General features: G+C 41.1%; 1 protein-coding gene across 3 annotated transcripts in view; it reads right to left on the bottom strand.

Annotated features, from left to right (window-relative positions):
• Window positions 1-1,617: 1,617 nt before the first annotated feature.
• The window catches only part of PEX3 (peroxisomal biogenesis factor 3), a 50,632-nt gene continuing 29,690 nt past the window's right edge, over window positions 1,618-22,559 (bottom strand). For all 3 annotated transcript variants that reach the window (XM_083176548.1, XM_083176549.1, XM_083176550.1), the window contains 5 exons: window positions 15,143-15,311; window positions 9,469-9,539; window positions 8,804-8,926; window positions 5,087-5,183; window positions 1,618-3,643 (listed from right to left, as the gene is read on the bottom strand). In XM_083176548.1, coding sequence (XP_083032674.1) covers window positions 3,560-3,643; window positions 5,087-5,183; window positions 8,804-8,926; window positions 9,469-9,539; window positions 15,143-15,311 — 544 coding nt within the window. In that variant the 3' untranslated portion in view covers window positions 1,618-3,559. The remainder of the gene's footprint in view (window positions 3,644-5,086; window positions 5,184-8,803; window positions 8,927-9,468; window positions 9,540-15,142; window positions 15,312-22,559) is intronic.

Genomic DNA, 22,559 nt, shown 5'->3' with positions numbered 1-22,559 from the left:
AATGTATTTTCAATTGAGTAGTGGACAAATAATGGAAAATGGATGAACATTTATTTAATTTCACTATTAAATTATTTTTATATACACATCAATTTATTTTGCTAAATCATATGTAAAATACAGTCTTACTCTTTTTGAATAATTAAACGTAAAATTTATAATCACATTGTTATATCGTCTGATCACTAAAATGTGGTTTTAGGAATAATGCCAAACAAATGTAAGCATATTAATATATATATATATATATATATATATATATATATATATATATATATATATATATATATATATATAAATATTTGTTAACTTTTCTGCACATTAAGTGTAGCAGACAGGTTTTAACTTAAAAAGCCACTTTATTGAAATACAGACATTTCATAGGCTCAGTTTCCACTTTTCAATAAAAAAAGATATCTACAGTGGGCTGCATACAGTATTCAATGCTCATAATAAACTGCTTGAAAATAAATTAGAATATCAATTACTGCACTCAAAAGAGCTAAATTAATATAATATCTGAACTGTAGTTAATGTATTAACTAATAACATTAAGGAGCTCTGCACAAAAGGCAAAAAAAATAAAAAAAAAATGTTCCCATGAGTGTACATTTGTGATAGAAAAATAAAGGACTGTAAATGTGTTGTCTATACAGTTATAGTTCCATTTATCCAATTAACAGGTTGCTATACCAAACGGTGAAAAGAGGGGAGTAGTGGTCATATCCTTGAATACAGTCATGTCTAACCAGCTATTGTGAAACTACACATACCAGCATGCCTTGCCATTATTTTAGCATTCCATAATAGCAAAGCTATGGCAAGGCATGATGAGACTTGTAGTTTCACAACAGCTGGAGGGCCATAGTTTGGTCATGCCTGCTTTAATAGAATATATTTGATAAATGCTACCTACACCTGCAATGGACAACATCTCCACATTTGATGCATCAAACCCTGCACTAGGGCCAACAAACTGATAAAGGAAGCTGTTGGAAGGCCTACAGTGTCTTTGTAGACAGTCAATAGGTCAACCCCAAAATGTCAACATGCACTAGTTCAGGACAGGCCAACCTGTGGTTCAACAGATGTTGTGAAACTATAAATCCCAGCATGCCTTGCCACAGTTCTAACACTCCCTTATAGCAAAACTGTGGCAAGGCATGATGGGATTTGGAGTTTGAAAACATCTGGAGATCCACAGGTTGGCCAGGCCTGCACAATCTTAACAAAAGGTTGACATTAACCCCTTGAGTGGTGGGTTTTGCTGGGTCAGGACAAACAAATCAGGGCAGGTTTGTCCTGCCCCAGCAAAACCCACCACATAAAGTTGTAAGCCCCCCCCCCCCCCGCCTCAGCTTCCCTGCAGTGCTGCCCCTGTCCCCCCCCCTGCCTAAGCCGCAGCAGTGACGTCGGCGGCAGGCTGGGGGATGTTTGCGGCGGCTCGGGAGGACTCGGGCGCCTGAGCGCTCTCGAGCCCCCCCGAGCCTGCCGCCGACGTCACTGTAAAATGAGTGACGGCTGGCGGGTGGGTCAACGGAACTCCGGCATACCGATCGCCGGAGAGAAGGTGACAGGGGTGGGGGACTGGAGGGGTGTGTGTGTGGTTGGGGGGGCTCTAGAGGTGCTGCGTCAGTGGTGCACACCTATTCTATTTTAGTGATATGCCCGGAAATTTTCCGGGACAGCCCACTACGGCAGCGCAGCTGAGCCCGGAAAATTTCCGGGCATACCACTCAAGGGGTTAAAAAAAGAGGTTGACACATGAAAAGGTTAACATGACAATAGTCGACACAATGTTTTCATACATTACCATTCCCAACTGTGAACCTCACAAATGGTACCAAGTGAAGCACCAAAGGATTGAAAACCTAGGCCTGAAGCACGTGGAATGAATCAAGCCATGCGAGGGTACGAACTACACTAACTGGGGGTCCACGTCAACAGGTTTTCACATTGACACAAAAAATTTGGAAAACACAGGTCGACCTTTGCATGTGTTGACATTTCCCACATCAACCGTTTGCTCAGGTCAACCTTTTTTCTAAGTCGACCTATTGCATGTCAAACTTTTGTTGTCTCCCTATAGACTGCTTAGAAACTGTAGACCTTTCACTCTACACCCACAGATACTGGAGATCTACTACTCCGTTAAGCAGAATATAAATCAGTCTATAAAAACACATAGGCAGGTATTCAATGCTGTTTGCGATTGGTGACAGCGAGCAGGGCTTCCTGCTCGCTGTCACCACTCACCCTGACAGCATTCAACACAGCCTCCGCATCCGCCAATTCCCCCTCGCTCCGTTTTTTGAGCGAGGGGGGAATTGGCGGATGCGGCTCCAGAAGCAGCGAGACCCGCGGCTAAAAACTGCGAGTTTTCTGCAGCAGCCGCGGGTCTCGCTGTTTTGGGGAATTCTCACCGTCCTGTGACGGTTAGGATTTCCCCAGGATGTTGAATAGAGCGAGCGGCCGGGGCGGGGGTTAAACAGCAATTGGTTTTCAGCAATCCTCGCTGTTTAACCCCCTCGCCGGCCGCTTGCTGCGGCATTGAATACCCCCCAATGTAGCATCTGACCTAGGGGATGCAAAGGAGCAGCATTTACTGTACTTTTCGCATAGTGTTGGATTTTTATATTAAAATTACATTTTACTTGCAGCTTATTCTTGAATATTACAAAACAATTTCATTAGATAACTTAAAATGTGAGCTTTACCAATTAATCTTTGCCAGCCTACTTTATATAATGCCACAGACATAGGATTAGCTGTTGGCCCTTATCTGATTGCTGCATTCACAACCGTGGGTGTATTGATCTGACATCTGCTGGTCTTGTACAGTATGTTATTGTTATTGTGTCATACAATACGCTGTGGGGAAACCTTGCCTTTTTATTCTTAAAATTATTTATTTTCATAGAATAAAAGTTTTATCTGACTGTAAGGAACAGGAAAGCAAATGCTCAATAGAGAACACCACCCTGTCTCTATAGAAACCAGGACAATTGTCCATCACGAAAGTAATACAAGCTTGCATAATGTATTGTCTTACAGATGCTTTGGGTGGCAGCAGCCACAACTTATTATTTTTTTTAATACATCCCTCATTTTGTCATTAATAATTTAATCGATAAAATTAAAATCAATTACAATTCAGCAATCTGCTGGTTACAACCAAGATAGTAAGGCCTTTTGGGGAAATCATGCCACATTCATTTTGTTTGTACTATAAAGTTTATGTTCTTTTTTTGTATCCAAAATGCAGATTCATAAATAAATCTATTATAATATTAAGGTAATCCTATATCATAGACTTGTTGCAGATGACATCCTGGTGAATGGTATAAAACAGGTGCTTCATGCTGTACTGACTGAATAGGACATGTTTCCATTGCCACCTAGGCATGTTACAGAGCGTCAAGGGTCCATCCTTCTGGTCAGCACAGACATGTTACCTTATTTCAATGAAAAGGAATGTCATATACAGTCTGTAAACGTTGACATTCCACTGAGTCCTTAGCAGTGGACTATTTCATGAGTACACAGCAGGGTAAAAATATTATTTCGCAAGCTGCTGGGGTGTGCTAAAAGCCTCATACACGTTGGCAGCGAAGTCCTTTACTTGCTCCATGAGTAAGAGGTCCTATGGAAGAACCATAATGAAAAGAAGTTAATATAAAGTAAATCTAACATGCATGCAAACTTTTGTGCTAAAATATCTGCGTCCGATTTGAGAGCAGTGGGAACAGTTTGCAGTGAGCATACCAGTGCCAGCTATCTCACCTATACCACACTACAGTAGTAGAAAATGGCTTGTTCTTTGAGAACTATGCAGGGCAATACTTAACAGAACTATAAATCTTTACTCACTAACAGGGAAATCCTTAGTGATGAGCCAGGACTTCCCTTTCCGGATTCAGTATTGAATCCCGGCGGTCGGGATCCCGGCGTTCAGAATCCCGACAGCCGAAATGCCGACAAGGGGGGGGACGTGGATCGCACCCCCTTGCGGCCTCGCTGCGCTCGCCACGCAGCGGGCCCGGTGCCTCGCTACGCTCGGCACACTAATTTATTCTCCCTCCAGGGGTGTCGTGGACACCCACGGAGGGAGAATGTGTCGGCATTTCGGCGGTCGGGATTCCGGCGTCGGGATTCTGAAAGCCGGGATTGTAACTGCATCCCCCCTTTCCAATGCTGTCAGATTGGCATCCTGTCTAGACCCCAAGTCATTGACAACCAAGTCTTTACCCTTTCTAACTGTCCCCTAAGAGATTTTGCACCCACTTTTGTTTATAAAAGGTCCAGTTGGCAAAAAGCTATAAAACATTACCTAAACACTTTGTACTTTTCTATTTATCCCCTATAAATATTAAAGGATAAATATATAAAGAATTATTTTTATAGAACATGAACTAGTTTCTATGATTGTGACACCAAGGGGTATATTTTACTAAAGAGCGGGTAGTCACAAGTCTAGATGTCGCACATAGCAATTAGATTCTAGTGATTATGTTCTAGAAGGTGCTAGATGAATAATAAATAGAATCTGATTGGTTGCCATAGGCAACATCTGGACTTCTGAAAATACACACATTAGTACCGCTTAAAGTAAACCTAAATGTTCTCTTCACAGAGCTCTGTTTCTTTTATCCACGTGTGACAATTCTCATACTATACAATACAACCATGTGTGTAATGTTAATGGGGGCATGAATAAGGTCGCGAAAGAACAGAACATTTGTCAGAACAGGAAATCAACTGCTTACAGAGGGAGAACATAGATAATATATATAGGTTGAGCCTCGTATCCGAAAATCAAATATCCACATTATTTTGAGAAAGACTGAAATAGGGAGACTGTCGCTTTCTGATGGTTCAAAAATATTGTATAAAATTACCTTCTGGCTCTGTGTATGAGGTGTATATGAAACAATGCATCTATGTTTAGTCAGGTCCCATCCCATGATATCTCATTATGATATGAAAATAGTACAAAATAAAGAATAATCCCAAATACTTCAGGTCCCAAATGTTTCCAATGTGGAAAACTCAATCATAGCATATACATTAACATATTTTATGTTACCTGTACAAAGTGATTGGGCATCTCACTACATATGGAGTGGATCTGTCCATTGACTATTGGAATAATTTTGGCTACTGGAAGACTAATGCTGGAAAGGCTGCAAAAAACAGAATAACACGGATGAAAATAATTATATTTTGATTATTATATTTAGTGATTATCTTTGTATTAGTCTGCAAGAATGATGTATCTTCTGTTATTTGGACTAAATATATACTTAATATTTAACACTTGTTTTTAACAAAGACCAATAGGGGGGTATGCAATGTTGGATCATGGCTGTCGATCCCCGCCGACAGCTGTGATCCACGCCCGATGGGCACAAAGGGGGCGTGGCTGTGAAAACGGCCGTGGATTGTCGATCTGCGGCCCGGATAACGACAATCCACGGCCGTTATCGGCAGAACGGGCCCAACAGCTTCTGAAGTCTCACCCGTTCTGCCGTCATCCCGCATCAATGCTGTGGTTAATGACAGCATTGAATAGGGAGCCACCGCTATTTCCTCCGTCGGAAATAGCGGCGGCAGATTGCATATCCCCCTTACGGCAGACAGGAGCTATTAAGAGTATATTATACATATATATATATATATATATATATATATATACACATACATACATACATACATACATACATACATACATACATACATACATACATACATACATACATATATATATATATATATATATATATATATATATATATGGGGGATGGCGGCCCGGCAGTGGTTGCAGTACCCCGGTGCCCTTGAGAAAAGATGTGTAGACTTCGGACAAAATCACGGCACTCCAAGGAATTTTTCAGAAAAAGTATATTGAAGAGAAAAACACACCAACGTTTCGGAGCTTAGCGCTCCTTTGTCAAGGTGAAATACAGTGTAGGTAGGTGAAGAAACAACAGCGGCACTTTTGACAGGTATAATTTCAGCAAAAATAAGCTTCCAACGTTTCGGGGTATATAACACCCCTTTGTCAAGGTAGATGTGCAGTAATTACTACATTACTGCACATCTACCTTGACAAAGGGGTGTTATATACCCCGAAACATTGGAAGCTTATTTTTGCTGAAATTATACCTGTTTCAAAAATTCCCAGAGTGCCGCTGTTGTTTCTTCACCTACCTGTACTTACCTGATCCGGAAGGCACCTGGGTTATCATCATTGCTGAAGGAGTGCCAGGCCTATACACATATATATATATATATATATATATATATATATATATATATATATATATATATATATATATATATATATATATTCCTCTAAAGTCAGAGGCTCTCGGTGAAATAAAGAGAATAACGCAGATATCTTATAACATGGCTGTATTTAGCCAAGCGCTTTCGAGGCTTTCACCTCTTTGTCAGGGCACAGCAATCAAACATACATGGTACTCACCCCACCTAAATACCCCTTTCTGAGGTGCCAGCAGACCGGCACCTCAGAAAGGGGTTTATGGGGTTTAGATCTGGTGACTGCGGTGGCCACTCCATTACAAACAGAATACCAGCTGCCTGCTTCTTTTTTTAAATGTTCTTGCATAATTTGGAGGTATGCTTTGGGTCACTGTCCTGTTGGAGGAGGAAATTGGCTCCAATCAAACGCTGTCCACAGGGATTGGCATGGCATTGCTAAACGGAGTGATAACCTTCCTTATTCAAAATCCCTTTTACAGTAGGAGCAAGTTTCAACTTTGCTCCTTTGGCCATGGCTATTCTATTGTTCTCAGCTGCAATACGTATTGTATTGCAACTGAGAACAATAGAATAGCCATGGCTAGCCATGACCAAAGGAGCAAAGATGAAACTTGCTCCTACTGTACCTTGTAGAAATCTCCCACTTTACCAGCACCAAAGCAGCCCCAGACCACCACATTACCTCCACCATGCTTGACAGATAGGGGGAAATTTACTAAAGGAAATTTGTAAAAGATAGGTGTATTTGTATCCAGAAATACACTTATTTTTGACATTTACTATCCCGAAAATACCGCAGTTCGTATTCGTATTGATAGCACATCAATACGAATACGAATTGCCGTATTTTCGGGATAGTAAATGTCAAAAATAAGTGTATTTCTGGATACAAATACACCTATTTTTTACAAATTTCCTTTAGTAAATTTCCCCCATAGTGTCAGGCACTCTTCCAGCATCTTTCAACTTGTTCTGCATCTCACAATTGTTCTTCTGTGTGATTCAAACACCTCAAACTTTGATTTGTCTTTCCATAACACTTTTTTCCAAACTTCTTCTGTCCAATGTCTGTATTCTTTTGCCTAGTGTTCATTCTAGCACCCGCCATATTTGAAAACCCATGCAGTTCCTCTTCCCTAATTGTAGACCCAATTTAGGGTAACAGTGGTGTGGGGTGCGGTGCCCCTGGACTAGTTGGTCTGGGTGGCTTTAGTGCGGCATGCCCTTACATTCTATTAACACTTTTCCCTAACTAACACTATCTCTCTCTTATTTTAATTACATTTCATTTATCTCTCTCTTTATGTATAGCTTCGGCTTCCTATCACTAATTATTAACACTTAGTATCTCACTGGCATGCCGCGCTGGGCCTCCTAGCTTATGATAGTTTTTGGGGTGCCACACCCTGCACCTAGATATAGCGCTAGGGACCCCAATATACAGAGAAGCATTGACGCGGTTAGGGGGCATGTCATACACCTGCGCAGGTATATGTAACCAATATCTCTGAATTCTATTATCATGTAGTGTTCAAGATTGGTTGCTAAAACTATTCAGTGTGCCGGGGGAACCAATGTCTTGTTACTTACTAAGTATTAACCCCTCCCTTGCATGAACCTGAAAAGTTTTACTGAACTAATTTGAGCATCTACCACTATCTGTATGCAGTTCCTCTTTCCTGCCTGGGGTGTCACTGTCTGCTGTAGTGCTTCTAGCACAGTGTGGTCTGTATATCAGCACTGATATGCAAACCAAACCTGTGCTAGAAACACCACAGCAGACAGCGACACCCCAGGCAGGGAAGAAGAACTGCATGGGTTTTCAAATATGGCGGGTGCTAGAATGAACACTACTTTTGCCCATATTAATCTTTTCCTTTTATTGGCCAGTCTCAGATATGGCTTTTTCTTTGCCACTCTGTCTAGAAGGTCAGCATCTTCACTGTAGACTTTGACACTGGCATTTTGCGGGTACCATTTTATGAAGCTGCCTGTTGAGGACCTGTGAGGCCGTCTATTTCTCAAACTAGAGACTGTAATGTTCTTGTCTTCTTGCTTAGTTGTGCCCTGGGGCCTCCTACTTCTACTCTGGTTAAAGCCATTTTTTAGAGTATATTCATACCCACAAATGTGATGCTCCAGATACTCAACTAGCTCAAAAGAAGGACAGATGTATAGCTTCTCTAACTAGCAAACCCTTTTTTAGTTGTGCTAACTACTAACTACTCATTTACCACATATAAAATGCATACAGCATATTTCTGATTAATTTAATGTTATCTTCATTTAAATAATGCTAGTTACTCAAGCATTTTACTGATATCTACTGTTAAGCTTGTTGTGTATATTGAGCTGTAAAGACAATGGTAAAGCACTTTGAGTCCTATTGGTAGTGTACATACGTATATATAAGAAAGTATATGTCCTAATACAAATTCAAGCTGTAAGCATTGGGAATAGTTATTTTCTGGCCATTCATCCTATATGTAACGGAATGTAAGTAAAGTAAGAGACCTACCTGTGTGCTGAGCTGTTTTGATTCAGTTCTTGGTCATTGGGTCGAAAAAACTCTGCAATGCTGTCAAGAAGCCTCCCGAAGCCTCGACTTAGGCATGAATTCAACACTGTGCTAAAGTCGTGACTGTAAAAACATTTGACATCTACAGTCTATTACTTTGCTATAATAAAATTATAAAATGAGAGATTATGGGTTCTGTCATGTCTTAATGGTTATTATTATTACAGGGTCAACACCAACTGACTTTTTATGCATACCAATTAAATATTCCACATTTGTGCAGAACTATCATCCAGAGTTGGGTTGTATCAACAAAGTAACAAGTGTTATCATTGGCCCATGCCTTTATTTGCATCCTATTAAGTATAATCTTTATTAAGATACTGTGTACTGTGATTTTATATGTAATTTTATTGTTTTTCTTTTCTATATAATACATTTTTATATGAAGTTTTTGAAATACTATTCAGATGTGTGGCGCTCTCTTTTGAGTTAGATATACTTCTGTATATATTTTTATATACATATATACATACATACATATACTAATTGATTGTTAACTCCTAATTAAATTTCCTGTTTCATGTGAAGGTGGTTCCATGTCTAGCATAGACGTATAAAAGTATAACTTAAAACAGACACTGCTCCCAACATCCATGCTGTACCTTTCTAACATGTCCCTGGTCTCATTCAGTAGCCGAATCGTGGTGACATCTTTCTCTGTTAGTCCACATGCCTAGTAACAACAAATGTTTACATATTTCTTCAACAAATTTTTAAAAGAACTCCAAGCAAGCAATTCACATTGCACTATAGTTCATTTAGTCTTCTGCTCGAGAAACACACCACCCTTCTTGTGACAATGTCTAGGAAGACAGCAAAGTGTCGACATTCACAAGGTCGACATTTAAAAAAGGTTGCTATGAAAATGGTGACATGAGTTTTAGACTTTTTTGGTGTCAATATCGACACCTGAGCACATGGATCCCCAAATAGTGACGGTTTTTCTCCTTAATGATTAGACATACCTCTGCAAACATACTTGATAAGCAAAAGTTCTTGTGCACAGAAAAGGATCAGCTAGATATTAAAACAGAATCTATTAATATGATATTTGTAGAAAAACAAAAAGAAAAAAAATTAGAGCTTAGCAGAAACAGGACAGACAATTCAATTCCTGTAGTATTTATTTGGTGAAGTATTATACAGTTGTGCCCATAAGTTTACATACCCTAGCAGAATTTGTGATTTTCATATGAATGATAACTCACTAACCATGAGTGAAAGAAAAGTTTGTGAGTTATCATTCATATTCTCAGACAAATGGCCAGAAAATCACAAATTCTGCTTGGGTATGTAAACTTATGAGCACAACTGTATAAGGTGTGCCCAAATCAAAAGGAGACTTTTGCTTTAGCGGCCTTGTATCTAATCGCAGTAGGTTAATGTGTTTGCCAATAGATGGCATGGCGTTTTTTCCAGTTGCGCATGCCCAGTTTTTTCATTTCTGGAAAGTTGTTTTGCGCAGTCGGATGCATGACGGATTCCTCCAGATCAGCGCAAACAGCTGTTATCGCAATGGCCCCTACACTTTTGAAAACAAAAACGGTACTTGTGTATTATCACGGCGCCCCCGATATAAAGTCGCACGATTTTTAATCACATCTCATCGCATGCCATACACCCGATGCACAGCGATTTAAGCCCCCTATACGATTCTAAATTGTATAAGCACCCTAATGGGTGCTTACAATGTTAAATGCACCCCCACGCCACCCCCTGTATGAACGCCAACCCGCTTTTCATACCCCCACTATCCACGTCGGCGTGGAGTTTATGTTATATAGTGTGGCGAGCGCAGCGAGCCACCAAGCCCGAAGCGTAGCGAGCCCCGCGAGGGACGCGTATTACGCTATATAAAATCAACCCCACACCGACGTGGATAGTGGGGGTATGAAAAGGTCGGAGGACGCGTACCGCCGCCGCTCGCCACGCTTCGGGTTCATGTTCATAGTGGGGGTGGCATGGGGGTGCATTTAACATTGTAAGCCCCCATTAGGGTGCGTATACAATTTAAAATCGCATCGCATGGCATTGTATGCCATATACAATGCTATACAATTTTAACATTGTATGACATCGGGGGAAATCTCGTCGCATCCCATACCATACCATACCATCGCATGCCTTATGGTCTGCGATGGGTGCCGTGATAGTACCACAAGGACAAGCCCAAGCCCTGATGAGTGCTATCCATGTTGAAATATATATATATATAGCAAAGGAAATAAGTGCGCAAATGAATGAAAAACCTGTGGACCGTGGATATTGTTGGAATTATCCACACTTAAAGGACAATTTGGATGTAGTCCCAATTCCAATTTAATCTGCACCAAAGGATTTTTCAATTATCCTGGCTGCTCTCGATCACCTGAATTTCACAGGTGTAGAAACACTAGAAGAAGAGATGAGAGCGCTCCATTGTGCAATAACGTAAAAGACTTTTATTTAAGAACAAGATGTTTCTTCAATAAAAACAGGTATATAGTGACGTACCACAATGAGCGGTATACCACCGCAAGAATTCCGCATAAAACGTGTTTTCCAAACACAGATGTAGGAGAGGTTACACTCGGGGTTTTCAGCATCTTAACAAGGCTGGTGGATAGACTGCAACGCCAGGCCACGCCCCAACGCGTTTCGTAATCACGTACTTCTTCAGAGGGCCCTCTGACGAAGTACGTGATTACGAAACGCGTTGGGGCGTGGCCTGGTTTTGCAGTCTATCCACCAGCCTTGTTTAGACGCTGAAAACCCAGAGTGTAACCTCTCCTACATCTGTGTTTGGAAAACACGTTGGTACTTCTTTACTTTCACGGCGCCAGCATGGCGCCGCGCGTACTTCCGGGTTACGCTCGCCACTAACTAAATAAAATAAACTAAGTTAACGCCATGCCAACATGGATAGTTCATACCTCCACTATCCATGTTGGCATGGAGTTGATTTTAATTAGCGTGGCGAGCGTAGCGAGCCACCGAGCCCGCAGCGTGGGCGAGCGAAGCGAGCCCCGCAAGGGGACTATGACGCGCGGCGCAATGCTGGCGCCGTGAAAGTACAGAAGTACCAACACGTTTTATGCGGAATTCTTGCGGTGGTATACCGCTCATTGTGGTACGTCACTATATACCTGTTTTTATTGAAGAAACATCTTGTTCTTAAATATAAGTCTTTTACGTTATTGCACAATGGAGCGCTCTCATCTCTTCTTCTAGTATATATATATATATATATATATATATATATTACACACACACACACACACACACACATATATCTATTCTATATATATATATATATCTATATATATCTATATATATATCTATATATATATTAATAATGATATTAATCATGACCGCACTTCATCATGACAATCTAAAACAGTTCCCTTCCCCACAGAGCCTCTATAAATAACTAATTGTGTATCACCCAATTTGCCCAATACTGTACACTTTGCCAAAAGTGCACAAGTGTTTGCATGATCCACCTGGGAGGCCAATCATCTTGGCACAGGAATGTGTGTGTGTGTGTGTGTGTGTGTGTGTGTGTGTGTGTGTGTGTGTGTCGGATTGATAGTTATCTGAGAGACACAAGTAATTTCCTAGATGGTATTAAAGAGTTAAGTGTACTTCCAGATGAATGTTAGAAAGCAACTATGGATGGTATTTCCCTCTACACCAGGGGTGGGGAACCTCAGGCCCGGGGGCCGTATGCGGCCCCCGTAGCCGGTCTGAGTGGCCCTCCCACATGCCTGGCAGCTTTGCTGGGAGTCAATTACAGGGGAATTCTCGCGAGAGGTTGGTAGTTCTCGCGAGATTCCTCTTAATCAACAGCAGCCAGGGACTGTCAGTCCTATTCAGGGGCAGCCACCGGAGCGTGGAACGGCTGCAGCAGGACAATTTGTAATAGAAATTTTTACATATGGCCCCCGAAGGCTTTCTTCCCCATACAAATGGCCCTTGGCACAAAAATGGTTCCCCACCCCTGCTCTACACCATCATCAATTATGATGTGATTTCCTTCTACATCATCATCAAATTGGAAAAAAATGCATTATAGATAAAAGGCACAAGTGAGTATTTGTAATTTTTACGTTCAATGTCCTCTTTTAACGGAATGTGGTCTTTCTCAACAGGTTTTGATCTCAAGTCGTGATATTCAACAGGTGCGGAGAGAAGAAAAAATAAAGAATAATGAGTTTACAAATTTCTGTGTGTATTTCTTAATATGGATGAGTGAGTGAATTAAATAGAAGGGTACTTATGTAGTATCTGGGCTGCCGATTTCTAAATCGGGTCGGATCGGGAGATCGCATCGCATCGCATGCGACCATGCGATTCGATGCGATGCGATGCGATGACCCGATTTTTCCATAGGAATCAATGTTAAAATGGACTGAGTCCATTTTAACATGGAATTCAATGAGAAAAATGGGTCCTTTTCATACCCCTACTATCCAAGTGGGCATGGAGTTGGATATAAACCTGTGGCGAGCATAGCGAGCCACCGAGCCCGAAGCGTGGCGAGCGAAGCGAGCCCCGCGAGGGGACGAATACCGTCCCCTCGCGGGGCTCGCTTCGCTCGCCACGCTTCGGGCTCGGTGGCTCGCTACGCTCGCCACAGGTTTATATCCAACTCCATGCCCACTTGGATAGTAGGGGTATGAAAAGGACCCATTTTTCCATAGGAATCATTTTAACATTGATTCCTATGGAAAAATCGGGTCATCGCATCCGATATCGGATGCGATATCGGATGCGATGCGATGCGATATCGCATCGCATCGCATCTGATTGTATGCCTTAACTTAAGGCATACAATCAAAAAATCGGCAGCCCAGATACTACATAAGTACCAATAGAAGATATAGGTTTGAAAACCCCAGACTACATCGTGAGTGGGGGTATACCATTTTTTGAAATAAAGAAACCTTTATATGTTTAATTTACTTATATAAAGAGTAAATGAGGTACGCTGTCAAAATCAATAATTTTTACAGCCCATCACTCACTAAAATAAAAAACACCTATTTCTTTCACTTATGGATTAGACATAAACTGTTTTTTCGTTTATTTTCTTCTCAGCACGTGTGAAAAAACTTGGCCACTTGTATGAAAGAAGCAAATCACCTTCATTAAGAAGTGGAGTTCCTTAGGACCGTGCCAAAGAAACCATTATAAGTGATATACCATTTTAATCAACGTGAGTCTTGGTACGCTTCATGGAAACAATCCACTCTTCTATTTAATTCACTCACCCAGTCACCCATATTAAGAAATACACACAGAAATTTGTAAACTCATTATCGTTAATTTTTTCTTCTCTCCGCACCTGTTGAATATCACGACTTCAGATCAAAACCTGTTGAGAAAGACCACATTCCGTTAGAAGAGTACATTGAACGTAAAAATAACAAGTATTCACTTGCCCCTTTTATCTATATTCCATTTTTTCCAGTTTTATATTGTAAAATAAAGGTGTAACTTCAGGAATTGTGATTTAGGGCAGCATTGCGCCACGTATTATCTATCATTTGTTTCTTGTTTTGTATTTTGATCATCATCAAAATGGCCACTTCTACAGACTGACACAAATATGGGCAAATAAGGAATCGTTCACCCTTACTTGGCATCAATAGGGGACCAAATTTAAAAGATCTATTGTACTGCACAATCGCACCTGAAGTAATTAAGGAGGATATGAATTCTACGACATGGTTGGCAAGAAAGAATGGATGTTACCATTGTCTCGGTTGTAAAACATATACCTGAAGTAAAATTGGTGACGACTTTTGGTCACGTTGGAACGCATGACTTCCAGTTGCGATGGAACACAAATCGATTGTAAGTGTGTTTGCTGGTGGATGTTTGCTTGGTGCGGCATATGTTGCAACTCACTACGCTTAGAGATATAGAGTGCTTAAATGCATAATATTTGGATTGCTAATATCTTTATTACAGTGGTGAAAAATATAGTATGTGACTTCCGATCGCAATGGAACACAGACTGGAAATGTTAATGACGGTCAGGCACACCACATTAAGGTATGAACAGTCTTACTACGTGAACCTGTTTGGTGCCTGATTACTTGATAATGAACATCTGGCAGTTAGATTTATTAGATTTATTAATTGACACTGTGAGGAATTTATAGAGGCTTTGTGGTGAAGGGAACTGTTTGCTAGTTGGCATGGTGCTGAGGTGCGGTCATGATTAAGGCCACGTTGTTGTGGCCAAAACATCAACTTGACTTAACATGCTGGTACAAAAACAAGCCATACCTGTGATGTTAATGGGTTCTCTTCATCGGGCATCATGTAACGGCATAACCGGGACTTGTTGGGTGGGTCCTCTAGACCTGGGGAATGATTACATTCTTCTACCAGCCTACGGATTTCCTTAATATGCTGCTCCAAATCCATGAGTGAGAGGGAGTGCTTTAGAGACAAGCTGATGGAAGTAAATAATCAAGCTGAATGTTTATCATTTTGTTTGACGGTACATGTGCACATTATTTATTACATTTGTTCTTTACTTATATACTGTCAGAACGCACACACATTATATATATATATATATATATATATATATATATATATATATATATATATACATACAATTTCTTGGGTAGAAGCAGCACTCCAGCCTTAAAAGAAATAGTGCTTTAATCGGTCACAGCAAACAGCAACGTTTCAATACATAGTGTATTTTCCTCAGGCCTGAGGAAAATACACTATGTATTGAAACGTTGCTGTTTGCTGTGACCGATTAAAGCACTATTTCTTTTAAGGCTGGAGTGCTGCTTCTACCCAAGAAACTGTTTATATAGCTGGCTTACAGCTGAAAGCGGGCACCCGCCGAGGAATTATTAAAGTGGAGCTGCCGGACCCCCTACCATATATATATATATATATATATATATATATATATATATATATATATATATATATATATATATATATATATATATATATATATATATATATATATATAAATAATAATCCGCACAACGCTCTCAAATTAATGGTTGCCATGCCCGGTATAACAAATCACAAAGATTCATCTCCATAAGCCAGAACGGACCTCCAAAAGAGACCAGCACTGGGCAGTATATTATCCAAAGTAAAGGGGATTTTTGTAAGAACTTACTATTCGAACTCCTTTCTCTTAGTCCAGGCATGTACAACGTTGGCCCTCCAGATGTTTTGAAACTACACATCCCAGCATGCTTTGCACTAGTTTTAACAATCTCTAATAGCAAAACTGTGGCAAAGCTTGCTGGGATGTGTAGTTTCACAACATCTGGAGGGCCAACATTGGACATGCCTGTCTTAGTCCATCCTGGTGACACAGCTAGCCTTGGGATGTAGGAGGGGCCGCAGGAGCTAAGGCAACTATGCCTAAGTCTTTGGACGCAGGCTCCTCCCTTCTGCATCCCATCATGCTTCAGTTCAACTTCTAAAGCACACTAGGATAAATAACTCAGTACAATGCCTGAACATCTTACCGCAAGATCTGTAGCACCAGCTATCGGATGTCCACTGCCTTGGATTCTGGAAGAAATACCCAATGTAAATGAGTATCCAATATCACCCCCAGAAACTGCAGTCTCTGCGTGGGTATCAAATGAGACTTGGGAATGTTTAAAACCCAGCCCTGCTCTTGTAAAATGTTCAAATGTTCCTGGAGTTTCTCCGCTGACTCCGCTTTGAAGAGGAGGTCGTCCAGGTAAGGGATCATAACTATCCATTTTAGTCTGAGGGTTGCTGCCATGACCGCCATCACTTTTGCCACTGTGGCCAGACCGAAAGGCAGAGCCTGGAACTGTAAATGTGTCTCTCCTATTGCAAAACGTAGTAATGACTGGTGTTCCTTGCATATAGGCATCTTGGATGTCCACTGATGCTAGAAATTCCCCCGGCTCTATGCTTTATAGCACTGTCCATAGGGATTACATGCGAAAATGGTCCACCCATAGATTCAGGTTCAAAGACTTTAAATTTAGAATGGGTCTGAAAGACCCGTTTGGTTTGGGGACCAAGAAAAAAAATTGAATAAAATCCTTTCTTCCTTTCCTCCTGAGGTACCGGGACCACTACCCCTTTGTCTATGAGAGATGATGCTGCCCCCCAAAAGAGCAGTCTGTAAACAAGCCTTCTGTGGCAAAGGGGTAGGAAGAAATCTTCTTGGGGGTAACCCCTGAGATTTATCTGATAACCCCTGGAAACAAAGGAATAAACCCAAGGATCCGTGGTGGGATTTTTTAACCTGTCCTGAAACTGCAGGAGGTGACCCCCCACTCTGAGGCCAGAATGGGGAGTCTCCGCCTCGTCATGCAGAGGACTTATCCTCTCCTTTCGACACATGTTTCTTAGTAAAGGCCCTGAACCGGGATTCGGGGGCCCTCCTTTTAATGGCTGGGAACCTACCTCTTCCCCCCTGTCCTTTGTTGGACGCTCCGCCCCGAAAGGAGGAGCGGAAGGAAGGCTTAAAAACTCAAAATTTAGATCCTGAAGTCTTTGATGTATTGGGAAGAAAAGTACTCTTCCCTCCCGTAGCCTGCTTTATAATGGATTCAAGCTCTGACCCAAAAAGCAACTCTCCTTTAAAAGCCAAAGCTTCAAGCAACTTCTTAGATTCGCTGTCTGCTTCCCAGGCCTTTAGCCAAAGGGCTCTCCTCGCTAAAACAGACGTGGCGGAAACCTTAGATGCCATCCTAGCGCCTTCTTCCCCAGCCTCGCAAATATACTCTGCAGCACATCTGAGCTTTTCAGCCAGTGTAAAAGCCTCTGAATCAGGCTGGAGCTGACTCCCTAAGGCTTCAGTCCACTTACTCATTGCCTTGGAAACCCAGGCATAGGCAATAATGGGACGAAGTGTGAAACCCACTCCTTCAAAAACTGCCTTAAGGCATGCTTCCACTTTTTTGTCCACTGGATCCTTAAAGGCCGCACCACCCTGAACAGGCAAAGCCGTGGCCTTGGACAATCTAGCTACAAATGCATCTACCAAGGGAACCTTTTCCCATAATTTCACATGTTCCTCAGGCATGGGGTACATATTAGCAAACCTCTTAGACTTAACTCATTTTTTGTCAGGAGCCTTCCATGCTTCTCGAAGCAAGGAAACCATACCCTCATCTGAGGGAAAAGTCACAGAATCTCTGCGAATTTTCTTAAACACACAGTGTGCAGGCACCCTGTCTTCGTCAGATAAATGTAATGTCTGTTCTACAGCAAGGATCAAATCTTTAATACCAGGGACAGAAGCTTCAGCCTCTTGCCTCTGGTCCCAGCACAAATCCTCCTCACACACACCCTCTTCCTCAGAATCCAAATTCAAAAGTGGGGTGTAGAAAATGGGTGTCTAGGAGAAATAATCTCAGAGGACTTGGCAAACTGTTCCAGAACAGAGTTCATCTTGTGAACACCCTGTGCAGTGTCCTGCATGACCCGCAATAAGGAAGGGATTGTGGCTTGCACTGACAATTGGATCAATTTTTTAAATAATAGATGTACCTACAAATGCATGAGTATGGGTCTAGATACTTCACATGAAGTTGTTGGTGGTGCTCCCCAGAGTTATGGATAACCATAAATTTAGAGAGGAAAAAGATAACTCTTTTTTTGGGGGCACTAACTTTTACTGTAAAATTACCTAGTATTTAGCGATAAATATTGATGAATAATCCAAACTACTGTACAGCAAAATGATGACCTAGGGGCCAATGAATATTAGGAAGAGAAAAATATTACACAGCGGGAGAGGAAAATAAGATTATGTGTTTCAGTGTAAATATGTCAAAAGTATAAATGAGTTCCTAAGCGGGGGCGGAGCTATACTTAGATGCATCGGCCTGTAGCTGCCTTTTCACCCATAGTATGTCTGCCCCGCTATAATGGGATTATATAACTGGTGAACAAGCCTGCTTCTTTCACGGCGAAACGCGCATCCAGAGCGGTGGAATTGCGGCCACTGAAGGGACCCCTGTGCTATTCAAGCACATCTGAGCACACACTGGGAGGATAAGTACTATTTTGGTTATGGACATTCTGTCCAAGCAATTGTGTTTGCAGTTTCCCCTGTGATACTAATAGGGACTCTGGCTAACCTTAAATCCACGTACACCTACCCTATTGTATATTTTTGTGAGAGAGCACATAAGTGTTAAATATTGTAAGAATCTGTGACAGGCAAGGCAGCCATGGGGAAAACTACAAATGCTGCTGCTGCAGCTGCTAAGCTGGAAAAGTACACACGCACTACCCATAATTCTAAATCAACAGCACAGAGCGTACCAAGCTCGCCATCCTCTCATCAGGATTCAGAAACATCCATAAATGAGCCAATGCAGGCTACTCAACAAATACTGCAAGCAATAGCTGCGTCTGAACATCGAGTTTCTGAAAAAATCGAGAAAGTGCAAATAGATGTCTCCCTTCTAAGAGTGGACATGCAAAAAATCCGCGAACGTGTTGAAGAAACAGAACATCGAATATCACAATTAGAGGACAACACTTCGCCATTAACAAAGAAAATAGACGATTTATCCTCTCAAGTGATAACCATACAAAGTAAACTCTCAGATATGGAAGGACGACTCCGCCGGAACAACATCCGCATAGTAGGTCTTCCAGAAAGGGCCGAAGGAGTGAACCCTGAAAAGTTTGTGGAAGAATGGTTGATTAAAACATTTACTAGAGAGGCCTTTTCGCAACAATTTGCGATAGAAAGGGCACATCGAGTGCCATCAAAACCTGCACAACCTGGAGCCCCTCCACGAACATTGATTGCTCGACTACTACATTTCAGGGACAGAGACTCTGCTTTGCGCCTTGCGCGCATTAAAGGACCAATATACTTTGATAGTCATGTAATCTCCTTATATCCTCATTTCGCAGTCGAAGTACAGAGAAACCGAGCCAGTTTTCTGCAGGTTAAACGGCGATTGCGAGAACATAACATACAATATGCTATGCTCTTTCCAGCTCGGCTGAGAATAATATTTGAAAACTCCACCCATTTCTTTGCTTGTCCTAAAGAGGCAGAAGGATGGGTGGAACGACACTTGAAACCTTCAAAATGATAGAATAAATCCTGCCTTAATAGAAAAGGAGAAGGCGGGATGACAGGAGGGCGGGGAAATTCTGAGTTCTCGTAAAAAATTTTTTTTTTTTTTTTATCATCTCTAAACATCTCTCTGGGGTTATCCTCGAATCCATTGGGGAGATATAAGGGGAAAAAGGGAAAAAAGGGGGGGGGTCTCCAAAATGTTAAATTATAGCTAAGAGATCAGAGTTTGCGATCTCTTTAACCCTTCAGAAGTGGAAATGTAATGTACAGGGGTAGATGTTGTATAGTCTTTTGTTCTTATGTTTCTCTTTTATGTTTTTTTGTTTTTGTTTTTTTGGATGAAAGATAAAAGTAAGATGGGATCCAGGTATGCCCCATGTCTTAGAGGTTATACAGGGTGGGGGAGGGGGAGGGGAGTATTGTTATGTAATGTATTGTGTAAGAGCGAACATGATCATCAAGAACTAATGTTAGGTATAGTAGAGCAAGGTTTAGGACCCCAATATAAAATCATATGTCTAAGCAGTTAAAGGGAATATGTGCCTTAAGCTGGAATGTGAGAGGACTCAACAATAAAATAAAACGATCTCTCGTCATGTCCCAGATTAAGAAACTCGGTGCAGATATAATTTGTTTATCAGAAACCCATTTGAATAAGGAAAGAAGTAAGGCATTAAAGAAACCTTGGGTAGGGCATGCTTTCCACTCAATATTTACACAACATGCTAGAGGGGTGACTGTTATAATTAAAAAATCAGTAAAATTTCAATTAGAAGCAAGTAAAATAGACCCATACGGCCGATATGTTTTTTTAAAAGCGACTGTTAATTATAAATCAATATATATAATGGCAATGTATATTCCTCCTCCATATAGCAGTGATGTCCTTCGGCAAGCCGCTGCCTTTATGGCTGCTGAACCGGATATCCCTGCTATATGTATGGGAGACTTCAATAATGTGATGAACAAGGAATTAGACAGGTGGAAGGAAGGAAGTAGACAGGTAGAAGGGAAAGAAAGTAACAAATCCACCATGTTTTCCAGGATAATAGACGAGATGGATCTAATGGATATTTGGAGAATAAGGAATCCAGATATGCTACAATTCTCATGTCAGTCTAATACATATAACACGTTATCAAGAATAGATTTGATATTAATATCCCTAATATTGGCTCCGGCAATAAAAGAAATCAGATATCTTTCAAGAGGCATATCCGATCACTCCCCGATAATCATGTGTATAGACCTTAATCAAGAACGCGGAGAGGTTACATGGAAATTAAATCCCTTTTGGCTAGAGATTATAGGAGAGGGTGAAGAAATGCCACCTGTATGGGAAGACTACAGATTAAATAATAAGTCATATGTGAATCTAGCAATAAAACATGACGCTCTGAAAGCAATAATAAGAGGCACATTTATAAAGAAGATCTCAGAAATTAAAAAAGATGATAAGATCAGAGAGAAGGAACTGAATAATAAATGCCAGCAAATAGAGCAGGAATATGTGGTATCTGGATCACTACTGGACAGAAAGAGGATGTTGGATGCACAAGGGGAGTGGACGGAATACCTCTATAGTAAATCACGTAGGAGAATACAGTTCTCCAAACATAAACAATACTACCAAGCAGATGTAGGGGGAAGACAACTTGCTTTTATTGCCAAGGATAAAGATAGTAATAACCTCATATCAAGTATCTTAGATTCCCAAGGGAAACCATGCTATTCGGGGAGGGAAATAACAGATGTATTTTTCAAGTACTACGCAGCTCTGTACAATTCTGGAGAGACAGATACTAGTGCAGAGATAAAAAACTATCTTAGTCAGATATCTATGCCAGCTCTATCAGTAGAAGAGGCGCAAAAGATGGAATCCCCATTCTCAATGGAAGAGGTGAGAGAGGCTGTCCTCTCTTTACCAACTTCTAAAGCCTCTGGAAGGGACGGAATACCAAATGAAGTATACAAGACGTTTGGGGACTTCTTTATTCCATATTTAACGGAATTTTTCAACTTACTATTGGAATGGGGTACTCTCCCCTCTTCTATGGCAGAAGCCTTAATTATTGTTATATATAAAAAGGGCAAGGATCCTCTCTCCCCAGAATCGTACAGACCAATCTCTTTGTTAAATTCAGACGTTAAGATATTGGCCAGAATAATAGCTACAAGATTAAATTCAATAATAACATCATTAATCCATACAGATCAATCCGGATTTATGCCGGGAAGATCTACAAACTAAAATCTGCTCCGTCTATTTTATCATCTGCAAAATCTGCTCCGTCTATTTTATCATCTGCAAAGAGAACAAAATACAAGTGTGGAGGCCTTGGTCGTGTCTCTGGATGCGGCCAAGGCCTTCGACACGGTAGAATGATGGTATTTATGGGCGGTTCTGGATAAATATGCATTTGGACCACGTTTTATAGGATGGATACAGCTGTTGTACTCCGCCCCTGAAGCGAGAGTTATGATAAATGGATATGTGTCCAACAAATTTAAACTGCACAGGGGAACAAGGCAGGGTTGCCCACTTTCCCCAGCCCTTTTCTCACTTGCTATAGAACCACTAGCCTGCTCAATTCGAGCAGACCCTGATATAAAGGGAATAAAAAT

Source organism: Crinia signifera, chromosome 3 (assembly GCF_055691185.1).
Source record: "Crinia signifera chromosome 3, ASM5569118v1, whole genome shotgun sequence".
NCBI lineage: Eukaryota > Metazoa > Chordata > Amphibia > Anura > Myobatrachidae > Crinia > Crinia signifera.
The sequence above is the reverse complement of the archived record's forward strand: the minus strand, read 5'-3'. Positions and strand labels throughout refer to the sequence as shown.